This window comes from Nicotiana tabacum, chromosome 3 (assembly GCF_000715075.1).
Source record: "Nicotiana tabacum cultivar K326 chromosome 3, ASM71507v2, whole genome shotgun sequence".
In the NCBI taxonomy this organism is placed as follows: Eukaryota; Viridiplantae; Streptophyta; class Magnoliopsida; order Solanales; family Solanaceae; genus Nicotiana; species Nicotiana tabacum.
Window position 1 is genome coordinate 208,642,448 of NC_134082.1, and position 17,531 is coordinate 208,659,978.

General features: G+C 33.2%; 2 protein-coding genes across 11 annotated transcripts; both read right to left on the reverse strand.

Moving 5' to 3' along the window:
• Nucleotides 1–2,076: 2,076 nt before the first annotated feature.
• On the reverse strand, nucleotides 2,077–16,759 carry LOC107761769 (replication protein A 70 kDa DNA-binding subunit A). 10 transcript variants are annotated; one of them, XM_075250502.1, is made up of 16 exons: nucleotides 16,603–16,759; nucleotides 15,840–15,882; nucleotides 14,991–15,051; nucleotides 14,550–14,840; nucleotides 9,896–10,039; nucleotides 9,538–9,817; nucleotides 9,315–9,402; nucleotides 6,604–6,782; nucleotides 6,451–6,523; nucleotides 6,242–6,368; nucleotides 5,984–6,144; nucleotides 5,770–5,893; nucleotides 5,371–5,679; nucleotides 5,137–5,282; nucleotides 3,573–3,633; nucleotides 2,077–2,280 (listed from the first exon to the last, which is right to left on the reverse strand). In XM_075250502.1, exons 5-13 carry the CDS (start codon nucleotides 9,914–9,916, stop codon nucleotides 5,374–5,376), a joined length of 1,359 nt encoding a protein of 452 aa, XP_075106603.1. In that variant the 5' UTR covers nucleotides 9,917–10,039; nucleotides 14,550–14,840; nucleotides 14,991–15,051; nucleotides 15,840–15,882; nucleotides 16,603–16,759; the 3' UTR covers nucleotides 2,077–2,280; nucleotides 3,573–3,633; nucleotides 5,137–5,282; nucleotides 5,371–5,373. The 10 variants fall into 10 exon arrangements, with proteins under 10 accessions (XP_075106603.1, XP_075106600.1, XP_075106598.1 ...); XM_075250499.1 differs by having other exon boundaries at nucleotides 14,688–14,840; nucleotides 16,594–16,756; XM_075250497.1 differs by having other exon boundaries at nucleotides 16,594–16,756.
• On the reverse strand, nucleotides 10,180–13,552 carry LOC142178935 (uncharacterized). Its single transcript, XM_075248754.1, has 2 exons — nucleotides 13,259–13,552; nucleotides 10,180–11,481 (listed from the first exon to the last, which is right to left on the reverse strand). The coding sequence occupies exons 1-2, from the start codon at nucleotides 13,550–13,552 to the stop codon at nucleotides 10,180–10,182; spliced, it is 1,596 nt and encodes a 531-aa protein (XP_075104855.1).
• Nucleotides 16,760–17,531: the final 772 nt, after the last annotated feature.

Genomic DNA, 17,531 nt, shown 5'->3' on the forward strand with positions numbered 1-17,531 from the left:
CACAACATAATTTCCAACCACTTGTACTCCTCCAGCCGGTACTCATCGGCGACATACATCCAACCACTCCGCTGCCTTTTCAAGGCCGGTCATATCTCTCCTACTAAAAGTTTCCTCTTTAACCTTGTAAATGTGAATATCAATTTCGTCAAGCAGATATGACAGATTAGTTGCCCTTACAAATGTTAAACTTGATACTTAATGAATATAAAAACATTCAGGCATATTAAAAGCTAAACAGATATATACTTTGAAATCAATTGCTTTAGGCATATAAACAGCTATATGTCTGATTTACAGTAGAAGTCACTTACCAAATTCTATAGCTTCAGGAAAATTCACTTAATTTTGTGTTTCAATAACAAATGCCTTCCAGCAGATTCCCCTTAGATCCAGCCTATTAATTCTCAAAAGATCTCGTTGTTGACTTCGTTTCCTGCAACCTTAATATTTTTGTCATCTGCCTGCACAAGAGGTATAGACTCTCAAGAATTTCACGTCTACTACGAATCTTCTGTCAAATTTTGTGATGCTGGACGTTATTCAACTGGTGCAAACGGGATGAAAGACTCGAGGTGAGAGCAGTATGCGAAAATATCACTTTTAGCAAGCTCCATTCGGATTAGCTGTCTTAATTATTCAAGGGTGGTCCAAGATCTCCTGAAGGAAAAATCTCTTTGAAATGTCCGTCATAAGATACAGGACAAACAAATATAGCTACATCATCAGCATAAATCTTCACATAACTTATGAATATCTTCTAATCAACTTACATGGCTAATGAGATTCTTAGTTTCAGCAGATGATATCTATAATCAAACAATAGACTGCTTCATCACCTAGTGAAGTAGTGATTGTATCTGAAAGTCATGAAATTCAGCAAATCATGCTCAATTTATAGTTAAACTGCAAGGAGCTTCTCCATGGAGGACAAAGAAAATCAAGAATAAATTTGAATTTTCTGAAATTCTTTACACTGGATTTAAATTTTAGTCCAACTTTAATTAATTCGTCAAAATTTAGTTTCTTTCATTCGTGAAGAAGAAATGAAAGACATGAAATACAAATAGTTACAACCAAAATCCACAAATCTCGCTCTGTAACTATAACTCTCATGCTCTGTGGTGAAAATAGAAAACATGATAGAGGTGTAGATAATAGTGTCAAACATTCGCTGGCAATTTTCTATTTTCTCCCTTACCTTCGAAGGATGGAAAAGACTACAAATGCATAAGAAATCAAATAGAAAATCCAATTCATTGAATTTTTTTTATCAAACACCTCCACATCAGAGATTTTTACCTAAGGAATCAAAATTGGGTCATGAAAAGAATGAGACCGCTATCGATTGCGTAGTTGGTTGTGGAAAAAATACCAACTATATGAAATAATAGTAAAAAGCAATTAGCAGCACATATACATACCATTATGTACACCATCAATGGATCCTGCAGAAATAGGGAGGCGCAACTCAAAAAATTGGAGAAAGGCGCAAAATAATAGAAACAAAAAGACTAATAAGGGACACGGAATTGAGAAATCAATAAAATAGCAAGCAATACATAGACTGTTTGTGCTTTATCAAATTCTTGTTTGAAGGAAACCGACACATATCTGCCAACATACCACCACCAAGAAATGGGTAAACCAAATTTAAGGGAATAGAGTGCATAGAAACTCAACACAATTCATAGTAGATGGAGAAAAACTCAGAGTGAAGAAAGAACAAAGGAAAAGGAGAAAAAAGATATGGGAAAAATTGATTGAAAGTGAAACATACCTGACATGGAAGACCGTAATCTGAGAAGTAATCTTAAAGAAATTAATGGAAAACCTAACGTGCTATCTTCTTAAAATACAGGTGGAATCATATAAAAATTACACGTATAGTTTTGAGTACACAAACCCAGCCACGTATATGAAACTTGTAGGAGCTTATGTGAAATGACTAAATTACCCTCGAGCTTTATAAAAAAGACATGAAACACACATGTCGAAAACTCTTTCTCTTCTAAAGAAGACTAGGATGGTGTAGCCCGTGCCAGCACGGGCCCAACGTTATTTAACTCAAAATTCAATGATGCAAGTATGGAATCTAGTACACAATATTTTATGTTAAGTGGTACACACTTAATTTACATATATGCGTTCACAAGAGCATTACATTAAGGGATGCCTAAAGTGTCACAACAGTTACAACATGTATGATACAACTATTTACATATGCGGTCTTTGGTCTTTTTTCTGATCCTTTTCCTGTTAGTTCTTCGCCAAAAATATCTGCAAACAAATAAACGTGTTATAAATTAAAAGGTTACAACGAAGATTACATGCTTGTAATTTCAGGTAAGCAACATAAAAAAGTACTTGTTTAATAGTAGCAGCATATATGAAACAGAAAATAATTGAAACAGAAAAGCAGTCACGATAAACTTTATAGCTTAAACATTTAAATTTATGTCAAGAAAGATCAATTTAAATCATTGGTGATTTAAGTGTGGCCATAAAAGCAAAAGAAAACAGAACATCAAAACGAATCTGGCATGTTGAAGTGTTTTTGAATCGACGAAAGCCAAAAAAAAGAGTTAAAGACATCAGATGTAATGCTCTGTAAACAACATCAGTAATGTAATTCGGTTAAACTTGCTTTAACAAAACCAAGTAGGCTAGGTAAAGGTTAGCACATAGCCTAGCATATTATGTCTTTGATTCCATTGTTTATGTTCTGATGTGAAATATGGACTAATAAGGCCTCTTTGCATATAGCCAAGGTTGTTCGTTTTTGCCCCTATAGACTTGGAGGAACTAAGAAAGCCTCTTTGCACAAAATTTGTCAGCTGGAATTAAGTACGTTCTACAAGATCGTAACTGCAACGAAATAAAAATTAAATTCAAGCATGGAAAAGATCTTATTAGAGCACACAATCTCAATTCCAATATTAGATTTATTTGTGAAAATCATATTCAAATAACAATTCATGGCACAACTTGTATAGTATTAGCTTTCAACAAAAATTCATTCCACATTCTATCAGAGTCTGTAAGAACTGCATCGAAGGACCAAAAAAAAAACTACTCAATTCATCAAATAGTCATTTGAATGACAGGGAAAAATTAGAGGAGAACTACAATGAAAGAAACCATAGTAACAGAGAAACCATTAAAAAAATAAAGATAATTTGGATCTCCTAAATTAGCCAAAACTTAAGCACACTACTTTAATAACATCAATAGTTAAAGGTACCGTTATATGTTAACTAAGGAAAGTCGAGCAACAACAGGTAAATGAAATATACTAACTTTAAGCTTTGAATAGCCCAGTCGCCACACCAAGAACATTAGCATAGCCCTATGGGCATGCAATTTTTTTTTTTAATTGAAATGCATAAATCAGCAAAATCTGAACAGAGGAAGATGAAATATTATGGAAGACGGGAAAAGATAACGAACAAAGAGCAAGAAAATGGCCAATATATGTATACTTAGATGCAACGTTAAAACCACTTTGTATTAAGTATTGTGAAAAGGCTAACATATTCTCGGATAACATTTTAAAGAAAGTGAAATTGTACCTCTGAGTACCCAAGAAAGGCTGCTCCAGAAGGATTGACCAACCAAAAAACAGAGCACGAACTGAAACAGAGAAGAGAAAGAAAGATATTAAACAATATATTAAAAGAGTCATATTACTCTGTACAACGTTTCCATCAAGTTCTATTTACTCTGTCATAATAATGCTGTCCTTTTCGGTTTTTCCAAAAATAGGTACTCATATTAAAGAGGAAAGTTCCTCCCTCAACATTTAAACTGGTGCCAAATACATATTACATTATATTGTTTCAAACTTAACGTGACACCTTACCAACTAACATTTGAAACATTATGTTTAACACTTCCAAACAGATCCACCAAATTGCATAAGACAATCTATCCGAACATCTCACTTTCAATAACAACAAAATACGTATCTTTAATGGGACATATCCATGGGGACTTTAATTTAGTAGCCATATTAGTTATTACTTAGTTGTTGAAGAAATAGAAGATATCATTATTTACGGAGAAAAAGTTGAGAAAGGAAATTCATGATTTAGCAGAAATGCACAACTCAGGCAGATCAACAAGTGGAGCAGCTATCCACAAGAGTACTCTTGTGGGATGTTAGCTAGTTCATTGAAGCCGGCATAGAGGTGGATACCAGTAAATATGATATTTTTCTTGCATTGTGATAACTCGACTTACCTCCCAAAGAGAGCTTTAGCGGCACATACATTACATGGTGACATAAAATGGTTATTTAAGTGATTTGTCAGTATATAAAAAATCAAGGAGAATATATATCTCATCAGGCATTTCAAAATTTTATGAGACCAAAAAGGAAGCCAAAATTTAATCAGGAAACTTATGCAGCAAAAAAATATCTCGACTCCTTTACTTGCATATTCCTCACTATTTAACTTCAAATTTTTATTCTTTGTTGTTCTTCACCCATTACTTTGTTGAGCACTAACAAATATTTTATAACTGTACAGGTATATTTTGGTGAAGAACTACTAAGAAGAAAGCTAAGGAGAAGATTAGATACAGCAGAAAAAATGCATCACAATTTGTCAATGTGTAAATAGTATAAAATGTAAATAATTCTCCCATATATGATATAAAGAATATGACACACATGCATATAATTATATGATACTGTTACGTACGTAAATAATGTATTATTTGCCAACCAGACAACATTCAAGAGTGGATATTTTGTTCCAAATAAATAATACCTTGCTATTAACTTATGATGTTGTGTACCTACTTTTGAAGTCAATGCTAATAGCACCTACAGTACAGTGCTATACTAGTTTATCCGCTTTTATCTCAATTTTTTTTAGACTGATAACATTTATCCACTATTATTTCTACTTGTGCCATCTGTAGAAAAAGCTCGAAATCCTAGCTCATAGAATTTTTATTAAGCCTTCTAGTTAAAGTTCTATAAGCAGTCGACATACCAGAAGGACCTGATAGCTTCATAGTTGGATCTAAAATATCATAGAAAGGGGCGGGCTTGCAAAGTAATTAGAATTGCACCATACATTCTATAATATTGATCTTATTAGTAGATTTGTAATCAAGAATACTAACCTCGTGTCGATGCGACATATTCCGAGTAGAGGAATATCCAGAAAGCAGTCGTAAAAGTGACCTTAACCGTATTCAAAAGCAACAGCAAGTTGCGGCTTTACTTGCATCCCAAAATAGTAGCAAAAGATGTTTCACTGGCAAAAATGCTAACAAACGATAGTCGTTTAAGGTGTTTGTTTTTTCTACAAAGTTGAATCTCATATTAAATTTAGAAGGAACAGAAATTACAAATACCTCTCAGCAATTTTTCGGAGGGGAAATTTTCATTTCCGCATTACATTTGTAGGAACCGTTGCCTTTGGTTGTTATGTGTGGGTGCTCTTGCTTCTCTGGGGCAGCGGGTTCAATTTTTTGTTTACTTCCTTCCGCAACATCCTTGATGGTGGCCGGCATTTGTGAGACAACCGAATTACTTTTATCTATGAAAGATAAAATAACTAACTTTCCTGCCTCATTATTTCTTGTAAACAGCTTTTTTATTTGAATCTTGAAGATCTTGCCAGTCAGTAGCTTTTGTGCGTTCGCAAGAGGCAACAGTCCTTTCTGTAAAAATGAAATTAGTTATTTATGTTTGAGAGGGGGCTCAACTGGTAGAAAATAGTTATTTGTGGTTTTTCGAAATTGACAATGTACCTTGACATTGCAGATATCATAAATCTCTTTCGAAGTGAGAAACAATGTTTTTTCTGCATACTCATCGACAATAGTTGTTGTTGTAGAACCGCTCTGATCTGTGAGCGTCATTTCAAATTGGCACCTAGTTGTAAGATAAAATGATTGATTAATTAAAAAGATGGCAAATGTAGAATGTTAAATACAAACAGTTATGTGAAAGTTGCATGTATACCTGGGAACCAATTGGGTAGCTTGACGGCAATTAGTGCAATAGAACTTTCTCCGTGAGAAAGCTCGTGTGAAGTGTTGTTTGCAGTCTGAACAAGCTAGGATACAAAATCGTTGGTTCTCATTTTGTAGTGCGACTTCAGCATGTATGTAGAATATTTGACCCTGGAAAACACAATGATGCCGCATATTAATTTTTTGTTATTAGAGAATAAAGGTAAAAATTTGTAACAATGCATATATGAATATTTAGTGCACTTACTGGATTTTGTTGTCGGATTTCTGCAATCGGTACTATCTCTTCTTCGAAAGGAACAAATAAAAGAGAGCATGTTGGACCTGTGCTCTTCATTGTGTACGCAATAAGCATTTGTTCATTTTGTTGGGCCCTTCAAGTATGCTAACATTTCAAAATTAGTTCTTGTATATGTTCAAGCACATATACGACCAATAATGTATTGATTACAATACCATGTTCTCAGCACATTTGCTTGTGGGTATGGAGGATTGATTTCGATTGTTGTACTGAATCTGTTAGTCAATCCTACATGCATTTGAACATTCAGTTTTAATTTGGTCGTCTGGTATATGAAAAACTAAAATATAATTGCTTATATACTTTACCTGTATTGAATTTGTTACTCCATCTTGTATGCATTTGAGGTGTTTTACCTGACGACGACTTTGGTCTTGCAACCTTTTTAGCAAGAATGATTGGATATTCTTTTTTAAGCAGTTCGAGTAGTTTATTCCCATCATGATCAATAAATTCTTCCCAGAGTGTGAATTTCGTTGGTTTTTTGCTGTATAAAATAGAACAAAATTGTTAAATCACTATCTTAAATCAACATGGGAATGTCAATGCTTAAGCAGCATAAATGAGCATCAATTACAACATTTAAATATTAGACATGATTAAAAAATGAACACATATTGGTATCTTATTGTGTAGAAATTTCTATAATGCAATAGTTTCGATCAAAACAGATATTTCCTGAGGTCTTGACTATTGGTCCCTAACAAAAGCTTCTAAAGCAAAATAGTTTGAACTATCATATGTTGTCGAAGAGCCAATAAGTATCAAATCTAGAATAGATGGTAGAATTGCTTTATGCTTATTAAAAGAGAAATAGATATAATTCACAACTTATTATAGCAATGATCCAATTAGTTTCAATATAAAGATGTTTTGAATAAGTTTAGATATTGTGATGTAACCAGAGCCCAAAAACACAAAGAAGGAAACTGCAAAAACCAACACGTATCATTAAAATCGCATCACCAAGAAACTCTGAAGAATTCACATATATGATAAAAAACCCAAAAACCAAAGAGCAAATGAAAAAATTGCAGATATCAAGTAAAAGCTAGTGGTCAGAGTGAAGAAGAAACTTAAGGAAAAGCTGGAATGGCGACATGTGTGTTTTATGTCATTTCTAAAAAGCTCGAGGGTATATTAGTCCTTTCGCGCCAATTCATACAAATTTACTATACATGTGGCTTAGTTTTTCTATACAAAATGCTACGTGTAAGTTTTAAATGAGCCCAAGTAAGTTTTACATAGACAACATATTAGGTTTCCTCCATTTTGTTTGCACTTTCAGATTTCCGTTGCTTCTTAGAGACATCTTCATCTTCCTCAAATTGCTTCTACTTGCAGGTTTGTTTTTATTCAATTTTGCTCATATTTTTTGCTATGCATCTGATAAATGTTTAGTGTCTTTTTCAAAATGCATGAGAGCAATCTAGTCATTTAGCATCACTTTTGTTGTATCATTCATATATGTGGCTTTATTTGCCTACTCATGAGTCTACCTGTAATTGTTATATGACTCGAAGTGTACATCTCTTCTCTTCAACATCTTAATTCCCTTTTACAAAAATATTTAATAGAGATGTTCGTAATATTGATATGCTACTTTCTTCTATTAGATCTTTCAGCATTGGTAATATTTGCACATTTGAAATACAATAGTTTATAAGCATGTTTGTGATATACAAACTTTTAGTACTTAGGAATCCACAATTGCATGAATACTCTGAATAGAATTTCTATAAGCTACGTATTAGCTTTTCTTCAAAGACATTCAAATGTTTAACTCTAATTTCTTTTAATTAAAAGCTAGTATATATAAGATTCATCAATTTTATACAATTTGTGCAAGAACTACTATATCTTAAATTCCTAATAAGAGGGAGATTATATTGGCTATAATTTGAGATAGGTTATCTATTTGTTCAGAAACATATAAAATTAGAGGAGACAAAGTCGCTCTTCTTTATTCAGCTTTCTAATTACATGAATATTTTGGTTAATCTTAATCCAAAGTATTGAATGGAAAAAAGCATATTTTTGAAATATAATTTGATTTAAAATCCAATAGCTAAACATGACATCAAAAGGATCGAATTTTTTACTAAACCCGGATGAGTTAATAGTAGGTAAAAAAATTTAAATATAATCATAATTTTTGACACACTACCTTTATTAAAGAACAACTACGGGTAAATTAGAAAGTCATTGTTAAAGAGAAAAATAAGCAACTACATATTTAATTATGTTATATTTCTACATTTGAAGGCAATATATTTTTCTTTGAATAACTCTTAGCAACAATCTAATTCTTTGACGCATATAACATTAAATAATTTTTAAGTTAGCTTTTAATAGCTTCTTTCTAATTAGTGATTTTGTCATAACTAAAATTTCTTTGTTTGGATCATTGCTTCTAACTTTATTGAAGAACAAATAAAGATTTTTAAAATGTTAAAGGCCAATGATATGGTTTTTAGACTCTTTGATTGGTGTGTACTTTTAGCCACCAAACATCGTCACTCTATGCAGCTATCCAAACAATTGTTGATATATAAATCAAAATAAACTGAAAGTTTGAAGTTAATTTTGGAAAAGCATAAATTACTTGCAAAAAAGCTGAGCCAAATTAAAATTTACAAAATCAAAAGCGCAATATGATATCAATCCTAATTTTACTTAGATTCTTATAGCAAGAGAAACAACAAGATAAGAACTTTGCATTATTGAGAATATATTTAAAGATATGATCAAATATTATTAGTAGTAAAAAGCTTAAATCATAATAATTCCAGGAATGCGTAGTAGATCTAAGTATGCTTTGAAAGATTATAATTGCAGCAAAGCCAAAATTGAATTGAAGCATGAAAAGCAGCCTTTAAAAGGGTACAATCTCAACTTGAATTTCGGTTTCAATTATTGCGGGGTATTGTTAGACAATATACGAAAAGTGACACATTACATCATACTTGAATCAGCAGTTGCTAGTTGGATCCAATAAAACAGGTTTATGTATACTTACTGATCATCCATGATGATAAAATCTTGAATTCTCCGCCCATTTGAAGCATAGGTTGAGGGGCTTGCGTTGAGCACGATGGCAAGCACATCTTGCATTTAAAAAGAACGATGAATAAGATAATAGACAATAAAAATTGATATAGACAATAATCGTAATAATAACAATACTAATAAATGTGAATTTTAGGCAAACAAACAACATAAATAGATAAATCTTCAATTACCGAATTCAGATCCTTCGGGTTGATATTCAAAGTTGCCAAATGGTGTAAGATTTAGGCGCGTTGGCGGAGGTAGTGGCTCTTCTGGAGGATTAACAGTTTCTATTGGCTCAACAATGGTACACCTATCAATTGTCCATGTAAATTTGTTAAGTGGATTTCCGTACATATAGTTTGATTCTTTGACTTGTGCAACTGACATCAAGTAAGTATGGAAAGGGCGAAACAGATCTGCAAAATGCATTATCTCCGCATTGAATATCACACATTCCACTTGATTTTCCTGTAACAAAATAAGGCACAATTAGAATAATATTAACTTAATTACTATTGGCAAACTTATGAATCCTTTAAAGATTACCTCTTCATCTAGCAAAACCATCAGCTGATATTTTTTCGTTTTCTCTCTGTTGTCTCTAGGTCTGCCTTTATCAACTACTTGTATCTTGCAGGTCTATTCTTCCGTTTCTGGAGTAATCGCATTGATGTTGAATCTTTCTGCCATCTAGACATAATCGATAATCATAACGCATCACAATTATAATAATGAGCAAACGTAAGATTGTTAGAATGATTATAATACAAAATCAAAGAATCCAAAAAGTAAATAAGTTTTACATCACACTTACTATTAGGAATGATGGTCTAAGTTATGGAAAAAGCTTTTTCAATAATTTCATCATAAACTACATTATATGTGGAGTGATCATCATCATCGTCAACTATAACCGGTCTAATTAATATCTTAACACAGTTAGAACCTTTAGCTCTTGATAAAGCAACGTACAATTGACCATGAAAAAATACAGGTTCTCGCAAATAAATGCCAACAAAATCTAATATTTGGCCTTGAGCTTTATTTATAGTCATGGCGAAACATAACCGTATCGGAAATTGTGTTCTTTTAAATTGAAGGGGTAGTTTTTCATCTTCTGATGTTAATATTGGTATTCGCGGAATGAATACATGTGTATTTTTAAAATCACCACTGGATATTGTAGCACTAATAACATGAGATTTGAAGTCATTACATATTAATCGTGTCTCATTGCACAAACCGTTGCAGGGATTCAAATTTCTTAATAATATAATTGGACAATTTTTTTTTGGACACAATTTATAAGGAGGTAAACCAGGAGGATTTAAAGCGTGCAAAAAGTCGTCATATTCACTTTGATCTTTTGGATCAATTGTTTCATCGGTAGCTAAATAGACTTTTTCATCAGCTGGAAATTGAGCAATTAGCATATCATTTATTTCATCAACGAAGTCGTTCTTTGTAGTTAGAATTGCGCGAGAAGTAATAAAAGAAATATTTGAATGAGTTAAATATAAATCAGGATAAGTAACTTTAAATAGATGATTCAAGGAATCTTTTTCAGTGGTGAAAGGTATGATCAGAGGATGGGGAATTTCTATTTTGTTCTTATCATTTTTGTTTTCTTTTCCATTACCAATTCTCATCAAATATTCACAAAAAGCTGGGTCTGTTTTCGCACGCATATTTTCGGACAGTTGTAATTTTTCAAGTTGATGCCAAATTTCAGAACATAATAAGCTTTCACGAACAAAATCTTCCCTTTGTCCACCACGAACAACGGGAAGAGTTTGTCTAAAATCGCCACAGAATACAACAACCTTTCCGCCGAACAACATAGTTGTTTCCATTAAATCTCTAAGGAGCAAATCTAGTGCTTCAACCATTTCCTTTTTTGCCATTGAAATTTCGTCCCATACTATTAGTTTTGCATCTCGAATCAACGATGCCAGTGAACTTTGTTTGCTAATATTGCAACTAAAATTTCCATCAACATCAATATGTATTTTAAATCGGAAATGAGCAGTTCGGCCTCCGGGAAGAAGTGAAGCAGCAACACCTGAACTCGCAGTCGCTAATGCTATAAATCCTCTATGTCGTACTGTAGCTAATAAGGCACGATATAAAAGCTTTTTCCAGTTCCACCCGGACCATCAACGAAGAATGCTCCGAGTTTATTTGAGAATATTCTATCAAGGATTACATTGTAAGCTCTTTTTTGTTCAATGTTTAGTTTATATGGCAATAGTAAATCTTGTTCAGTAACGATAATATTCCTTTCAAAATGTACATCTTTAGCTTCTTTGGCTGTTGCAGATGGTTGAATTTTTCCCTGAGTTAGTTCAAATTCGTTGATATCACGACCCATTGAATGAAGAATATCATTAATATGATTTAATACTTTGTGACGAATTTCTCGTGTATGCATGTTTGGGTATTCATTGAAATCTTCAGACATCGGGATTTCAAATTTTTCCCACAACTCTCTTGGATTAGCGGGATTGCAATATACTAATAGTACAGCAAATAAGTGTCTCAAACTGTGTGGCATTTGGTAACTTACTGCTTCTGACATGCATTATATTAAATTATTATCGCAAAGTAATAATCCTCTTTTTTCCGCAGCTTCTCTAAACGTGCCACAAGTTATTCCGTTTACAGTTCGCAAATTTTTATACGATTTTGGTCCTCTTACGTTCATTAAGAGCAATCTAAGATAGTATCATTCTCCTTCGGTTGGATGACATGTCACAACTCTACCAATAGCATATCCTTGTTGGCGACGCGACCACATCTTGTATGTTGTGGACCATACAAAATATTCTGGAAATTCCCGATATAATAAATTTAAAGTTATAGCATTTTCGTTTTCGCTATTCATTCTAAAAAATTCAGTTAACATTGTTTTTTTAATCATAGGATTATTTACAATTCTACTAATATTGTCTGTATTTTTGAAGGAAATAATTTGTTGTCCATCAAGATGCAGTTGAAGATGGTATACATTTGGAATCATTTCACTGATAGGAAAAGCAAATATGCGCCACACAGCCTCAGGTGGTGACACCCACCTAGCAAATTGATATTCCATTATTTCATCTACTTCTATATTCGTCTCATTAGGATGTATATGAAATGCAATTTTATCATATCCTTTGCAAATATACTTGTAAATGTACTTAACAACTTTAATATCAGAGCAAATCTCCACATTTATATGATAATTAAATTTACTAAGTAAGAATGGATTGTAAGAAACAACCCATGAATTATCAAAAAGTTGTCCTCTAATTTCCACAGATTTTCCTGTATTCGTCTTCTATAAATAGGGTATGAACTTTTTCCTTTAGTTGTCTGTTTAGCAAACTCTTTTGGAAATTTAAATTTACAATGACCATTTTTTTTCTTCATACAGGGGCTTGTTGGATTTAATTGACCGCAAGGACCATGTAGCATGTGTTGTGTAACAAGCTTAAATAAATCAGAATTTCTTTTAGGATCCGGTAATTCAGCGCAAACAAATTTATCATATGCCTCAGGGGTCAGTAGTTTGTATTTTTCATCGAGTATAATAAGAAAATGAGCATGTGGAAGTCCCCGTTTTTGGAATTCGACCGTGTACATAAATGCTGCAACTTTACCAAATATTTGTCTTTTTAGTATATCCTTTTTAAGCTCTTATAGTTTTGCTCGAAATATTCGGCTAACTAAATCGGGTCTATTCTGAGCCTCATCTGTCGACAACAAGTTTTCTTGAATTTCAGGCCACGAAGGGTTACATGTTATAGTTAGAAATATATCGGGTATTCCAAAACGTTGCACTAATGCAATAGCATCCATATAGCGGCGGCGCATATCTCTTGGCCCTCCTGTGAAGCTAAGCGGAAGTATTCTGTTTTTACCTACCTGTGAGCCTTCTCTCTCACCGCGTCGCAAAAGATTAAAAAGTCCCGCTAACACATCCATCCTGAATAAATCTTGATTGAAAAAAGCGAAATCTAATCTTTGAGTTTCAACTTTTATCCATTCGCCTACAGCATATTGTTGAAATAATCGTCCTGAATGTAAGATTATATTTTCATCATCTCTAATTTGGAGTTGATAACAATAATATTCATGACAGGAAACTGTTTCTTTTTTTCGTTTGCCTTTTTGCATCACTTCAGCTTCCATGTCAAGGAATCCATCAATTGAAGTCATATTTGTTAGACATGGCAATTGTTCGTATTCATAATACGGATGTGTTCTGGAAGGGGTAGGTGAAGGCTTAACTTTTTAAATACCACAATGCCAACCATTTTGACCGTAAGGGAAGAATAATGGATATTGCAATGGGTCGTAACATCCGTAATAATAATTTACCAGCTGGCTTCTATCACTTTGTAAATATTCGGATATGTGGTGTAGGAATGCAATTATTGGTATCTTGTTCTACCCATATTCCGGCCACTTCTGACGTAGTTGGTAGATTGTATATTCGTTGATCTAAACCAGCATCACACTTAAGCGCAATGTAGAAATCTGATAATTGTGGTATATTTATTAAGGATTTCAAAAACGTAGTATAAGGATTGGTTTTTAATATTTCCATTAAATTTTTCACAGTATCCTCGTTCAATTTATTGGAACATGCCATTCGATTGCTCACCTCATTTTCATTATCATAGAAATATAATTGTAGATTTTTTCCTTTTTCATTACTTGGTATCAGGTCATTCATGAAATGATACATTTGTCCTTGAACTCGAAATGTATAAATACCTTTATTCCTTTTCGCCAACTCTTTGTCATAACTTACTCCCAGAGATGTGAACGCAAATGTATTATTGTATGTTCTTATGTAGGTTCGAAAATCCTTTGATTCTTCAGTATTTCCTAGACACAGAGTTCGTAACTCTTGTGGTACTTGATGTGAAATCAACTTAAGAGTGCCTTTGCGAAAACAGAATGCGGGTGGTTCGTATTCAAATTTTTTGGCTTCGCAAAATTTGCATTTGGGAACAGTTTTTAACATAACATAATCAATTGATGGTTGAATTGTTATTGACTCTTCAGTATATTGTTCATGATTTGTATTAGAAGTAGATCCTGGGATGCAACAATAATAAGTATAAGTATATAATTTTGATAGTTATAAATGCATATACGTATTTATACTTGTGTATACCATCAAGAAGTCATAGTCTAGCTCTCTAACCTGCTTCATATATTGAATATCCCACAAAAGGAAGATATTGCTCGCTTGAAATATTAGCACTCATAGAGGATGATGCGATAAGAGAGCTATTAATTAGTGAGCAAACAGGAAGTTGCCGACCACTTGTTTCGTCCTTACTTGCTCGTGCGCGTGCTCGCACTAGGAGAGCCTCCTTTTTATCGTCTTGCATCATCTTGTATAATTCGCATCGCCTAGCCTTCTTGTCAGCATATATTTTTTCACAACTTTCATTTTTATGATTTTTACTCGACATATTCACGCATCTATTTCCTGAAGGAGAAATGTCAAGTGCATACTTGCATTACTGAATATATTTCAACATTGTCTAATATTTATATATGTTTATTATAATTTTTTAGAAGAACTCAAGCAAAAACTTACAATACCTAAAAATAAATCACGAGATATTAGAAAATTTACCTTTCGGTTCAAGTGCCACTTAATAACAGAGGTAGAAAACAACCACAGCGAATCGCTAGAACTGCAATAATAAAGAAGATAAATTGAGAATCTGCATGCCTCTCAAATACATAGGGATAGTTTGTATTTTCAAGCATAACATAAAGCACATCCTAAACATCGACATGAGCAACTTGCAACAATGCCCAACTTAGTAGCCAACCTCTGTCACTCCAGCCTTACGAGAAGACTTATATTGTTATTTATATATCCTACTAAAACAAATAAACACCAACCAACTATGAGAATATATATGTACAAGTGAATATATGAAATTAATAAAATTACTCGAATATGACTGATTGCGGCATTTTGTTGGTATTTTCATCATACACCAGGATGTACACTTGCTCGATTCACCGCAGATTTCTCACTATGAGAGAATTTAACAGATAGTAATCCATATTTGCATTTACCCCCTTTAAAAGGGCTATCGAGTTCAAATTTTTTCTTCTTTCTTATTGATCATTTTTTTTCCAGTCTCATATATTAGACCTGCGGTATAAGAGCATCCTTTTTATCAGCATCACTCTATATAATTCATGTTGCCTAGTCATTTTACCGGTAGTATTTTTCAAACATTTGATCCTTTTTATACTTACTCGAGAACAATGAAGTCCATTTTATTCGTTGAAAAATAAGGCTTCAAAAATACTAAATTAAAATTAAATCTAGATATATAGTAATATAAGTTGTGTGTTATTGACATATATTACAAACCAAAAATAACTCTAATAAACAGATAATATATATAAATAAATAATCTACTGAGAAGTTAAGGAAAAAAACCAATAGAAGTGCAGTGCTTACAGGATGATGCAGAGGAGACGGCTACCACAACCCAGAGTAAAAACTGAAACAAAGAACATGAAATAAAGATAAATTAACAACAACATTAGTAATAAAAAAAAGTTGGAGAAAGGTCCAAAATAACATAAATGGATAAAACAAAGAAAGCAACAAAGAGAGAAGAAAAAATCATCCGCCAAATCACATGTACCTAAAACACAAAGAGGAAAATTACAAAAACCAACACATATCTTCGAAATCCCATCACCAAGAAACTTAGCAAAACTTACAGGTAAAACAAACCCCAGAATCAAAGAGAAAAGGGAGATATGTAAAAAGAAAAAGAAGCTAATTTTCAGAGAGATGGGGAAACTAAGTAGAACTTAGAAACATTAGCAATGATCGAGCAAAATAGTTTTAGATCAAAATCAAATTTTAACTTCTAAAAGGGATTATTACCTGGGTTCTATTTGCTTTCTCGGTGGGGAAAAAAACAGACTTTTACCAATTATCAAAACCCCAAATATTCTCCCAATTTCATCCATGAAAGCCCTAACTTTGAAATTTCCCGATGTTGTTTGAGTTGAAACAAATTGGAACAAAAAAAGGAGAAACAACACACAGAAAATAACAAAATTGATATTAAAGACTAACAAATTTACCTGAAAGTTCAAGAGATTTGAGAAAAAAACTGGACAACTCACAGGCCAACAAATGCCAAAACCAAAAAGAATTGAATCAGACTCAAATCTGAACTTCAGAAAGAAACTCTTACCTGATTTACCTGATTTTGATCTTGTGATGGATCGTTTCTCTATGCCTTTTCTTGTGTGTGCTTAGCCAAGGAATATGTTTATGTTGAAAAAGAAGAAAAGCATACATATGGAGTAGCAGAAAACCTACACGTATATCTGGGAAGAGCACCAAAGGGCACGTATATAGCTGATGAGAAATGACTGAAATAGCCTCAAGCTTGTTTCTAAGCATACATGTCGAAAAACTCTCTTCTAAAGAAGAGAAAAGATATCAGTGACTTTTAGTTGCTATATGGTGTGTGATTTTGCGATCACAAATTGTTCGATGCCATATTTAACATCATATATAGAAAATGTTGACCCATGCTGCATTTGTTTGGTTATAGTCTAGTTTTCTTTTTTGTTTTCCTATTAAGTCATTTTTAGGGTAAACAACAACAACAACAACAACAAAAAACCTAATATGTTTCCAACAGGTGGGATCTAGGGAGAGTAGTTTGTACGCAGATTTTACCCCTACTTAATGCTGGTAGAGAGGTTGTTTCCAATAGACCCTCGGCTCGGAAAAGGTGAGAAGAAGAAGAAGAAAAGCAAGAAAGGAAGAGAGAAGGAAGAGAGAAGAAAAAGATGGAGATAAAGGATAAATAGTACCAAAAAATATCAACAGGGAATACAATACCTTGAGGCGAACAAAACCACATAACGCAATAAAAATCTAAGAATATGAAGGGACATGCGTGCTACTAAGACTATCGGTGAGCAACTAAAAAACTACCCACTAACCTTCTACCCTAATCCTCGATCGCCACATCCTCCTATCAAGGTTCATGTCCTCAGTGAAGCAGCGTCATGTCCTGTCTAATCACCCCTCCCCAACACTTCTTAGGCTTACCTCGACCTCTTCTCAAACTCGCCATGGCCAACCTCTCACACCTCCTAACAGGAGCATCAATGTTTT

Coding starts and splice junctions, on each gene's coding strand:
- LOC107761769 (XM_075250496.1), bottom strand. CDS start 9,916: ATGGTTTTGCTAGATGAAGAG. Junction 9,403..9,537: donor ACCCGAAGGATCTGAATTCG/GTAATTGAAGAT, acceptor TTTAAATGCAAG/ATGTGCTTGCCATCGTGCTC. Junction 5,894..5,983: donor GCTACCCAATTGGTTCCCAG/GTATACATGCAA, acceptor TCTTACAACTAG/GTGCCAATTTGAAATGACGC.
- LOC142178935 (XM_075248754.1), bottom strand. CDS start 13,552: ATGACTTCAATTGATGGATTCCTTGACATGGAAGCTGAAGTGATGCAA. Junction 11,482..13,258: donor GTGAGAGAGAAGGCTCACAG/GTAGGTAAAAAC, acceptor AACTGGAAAAAG/CTTTTATATCGTGCCTTATT.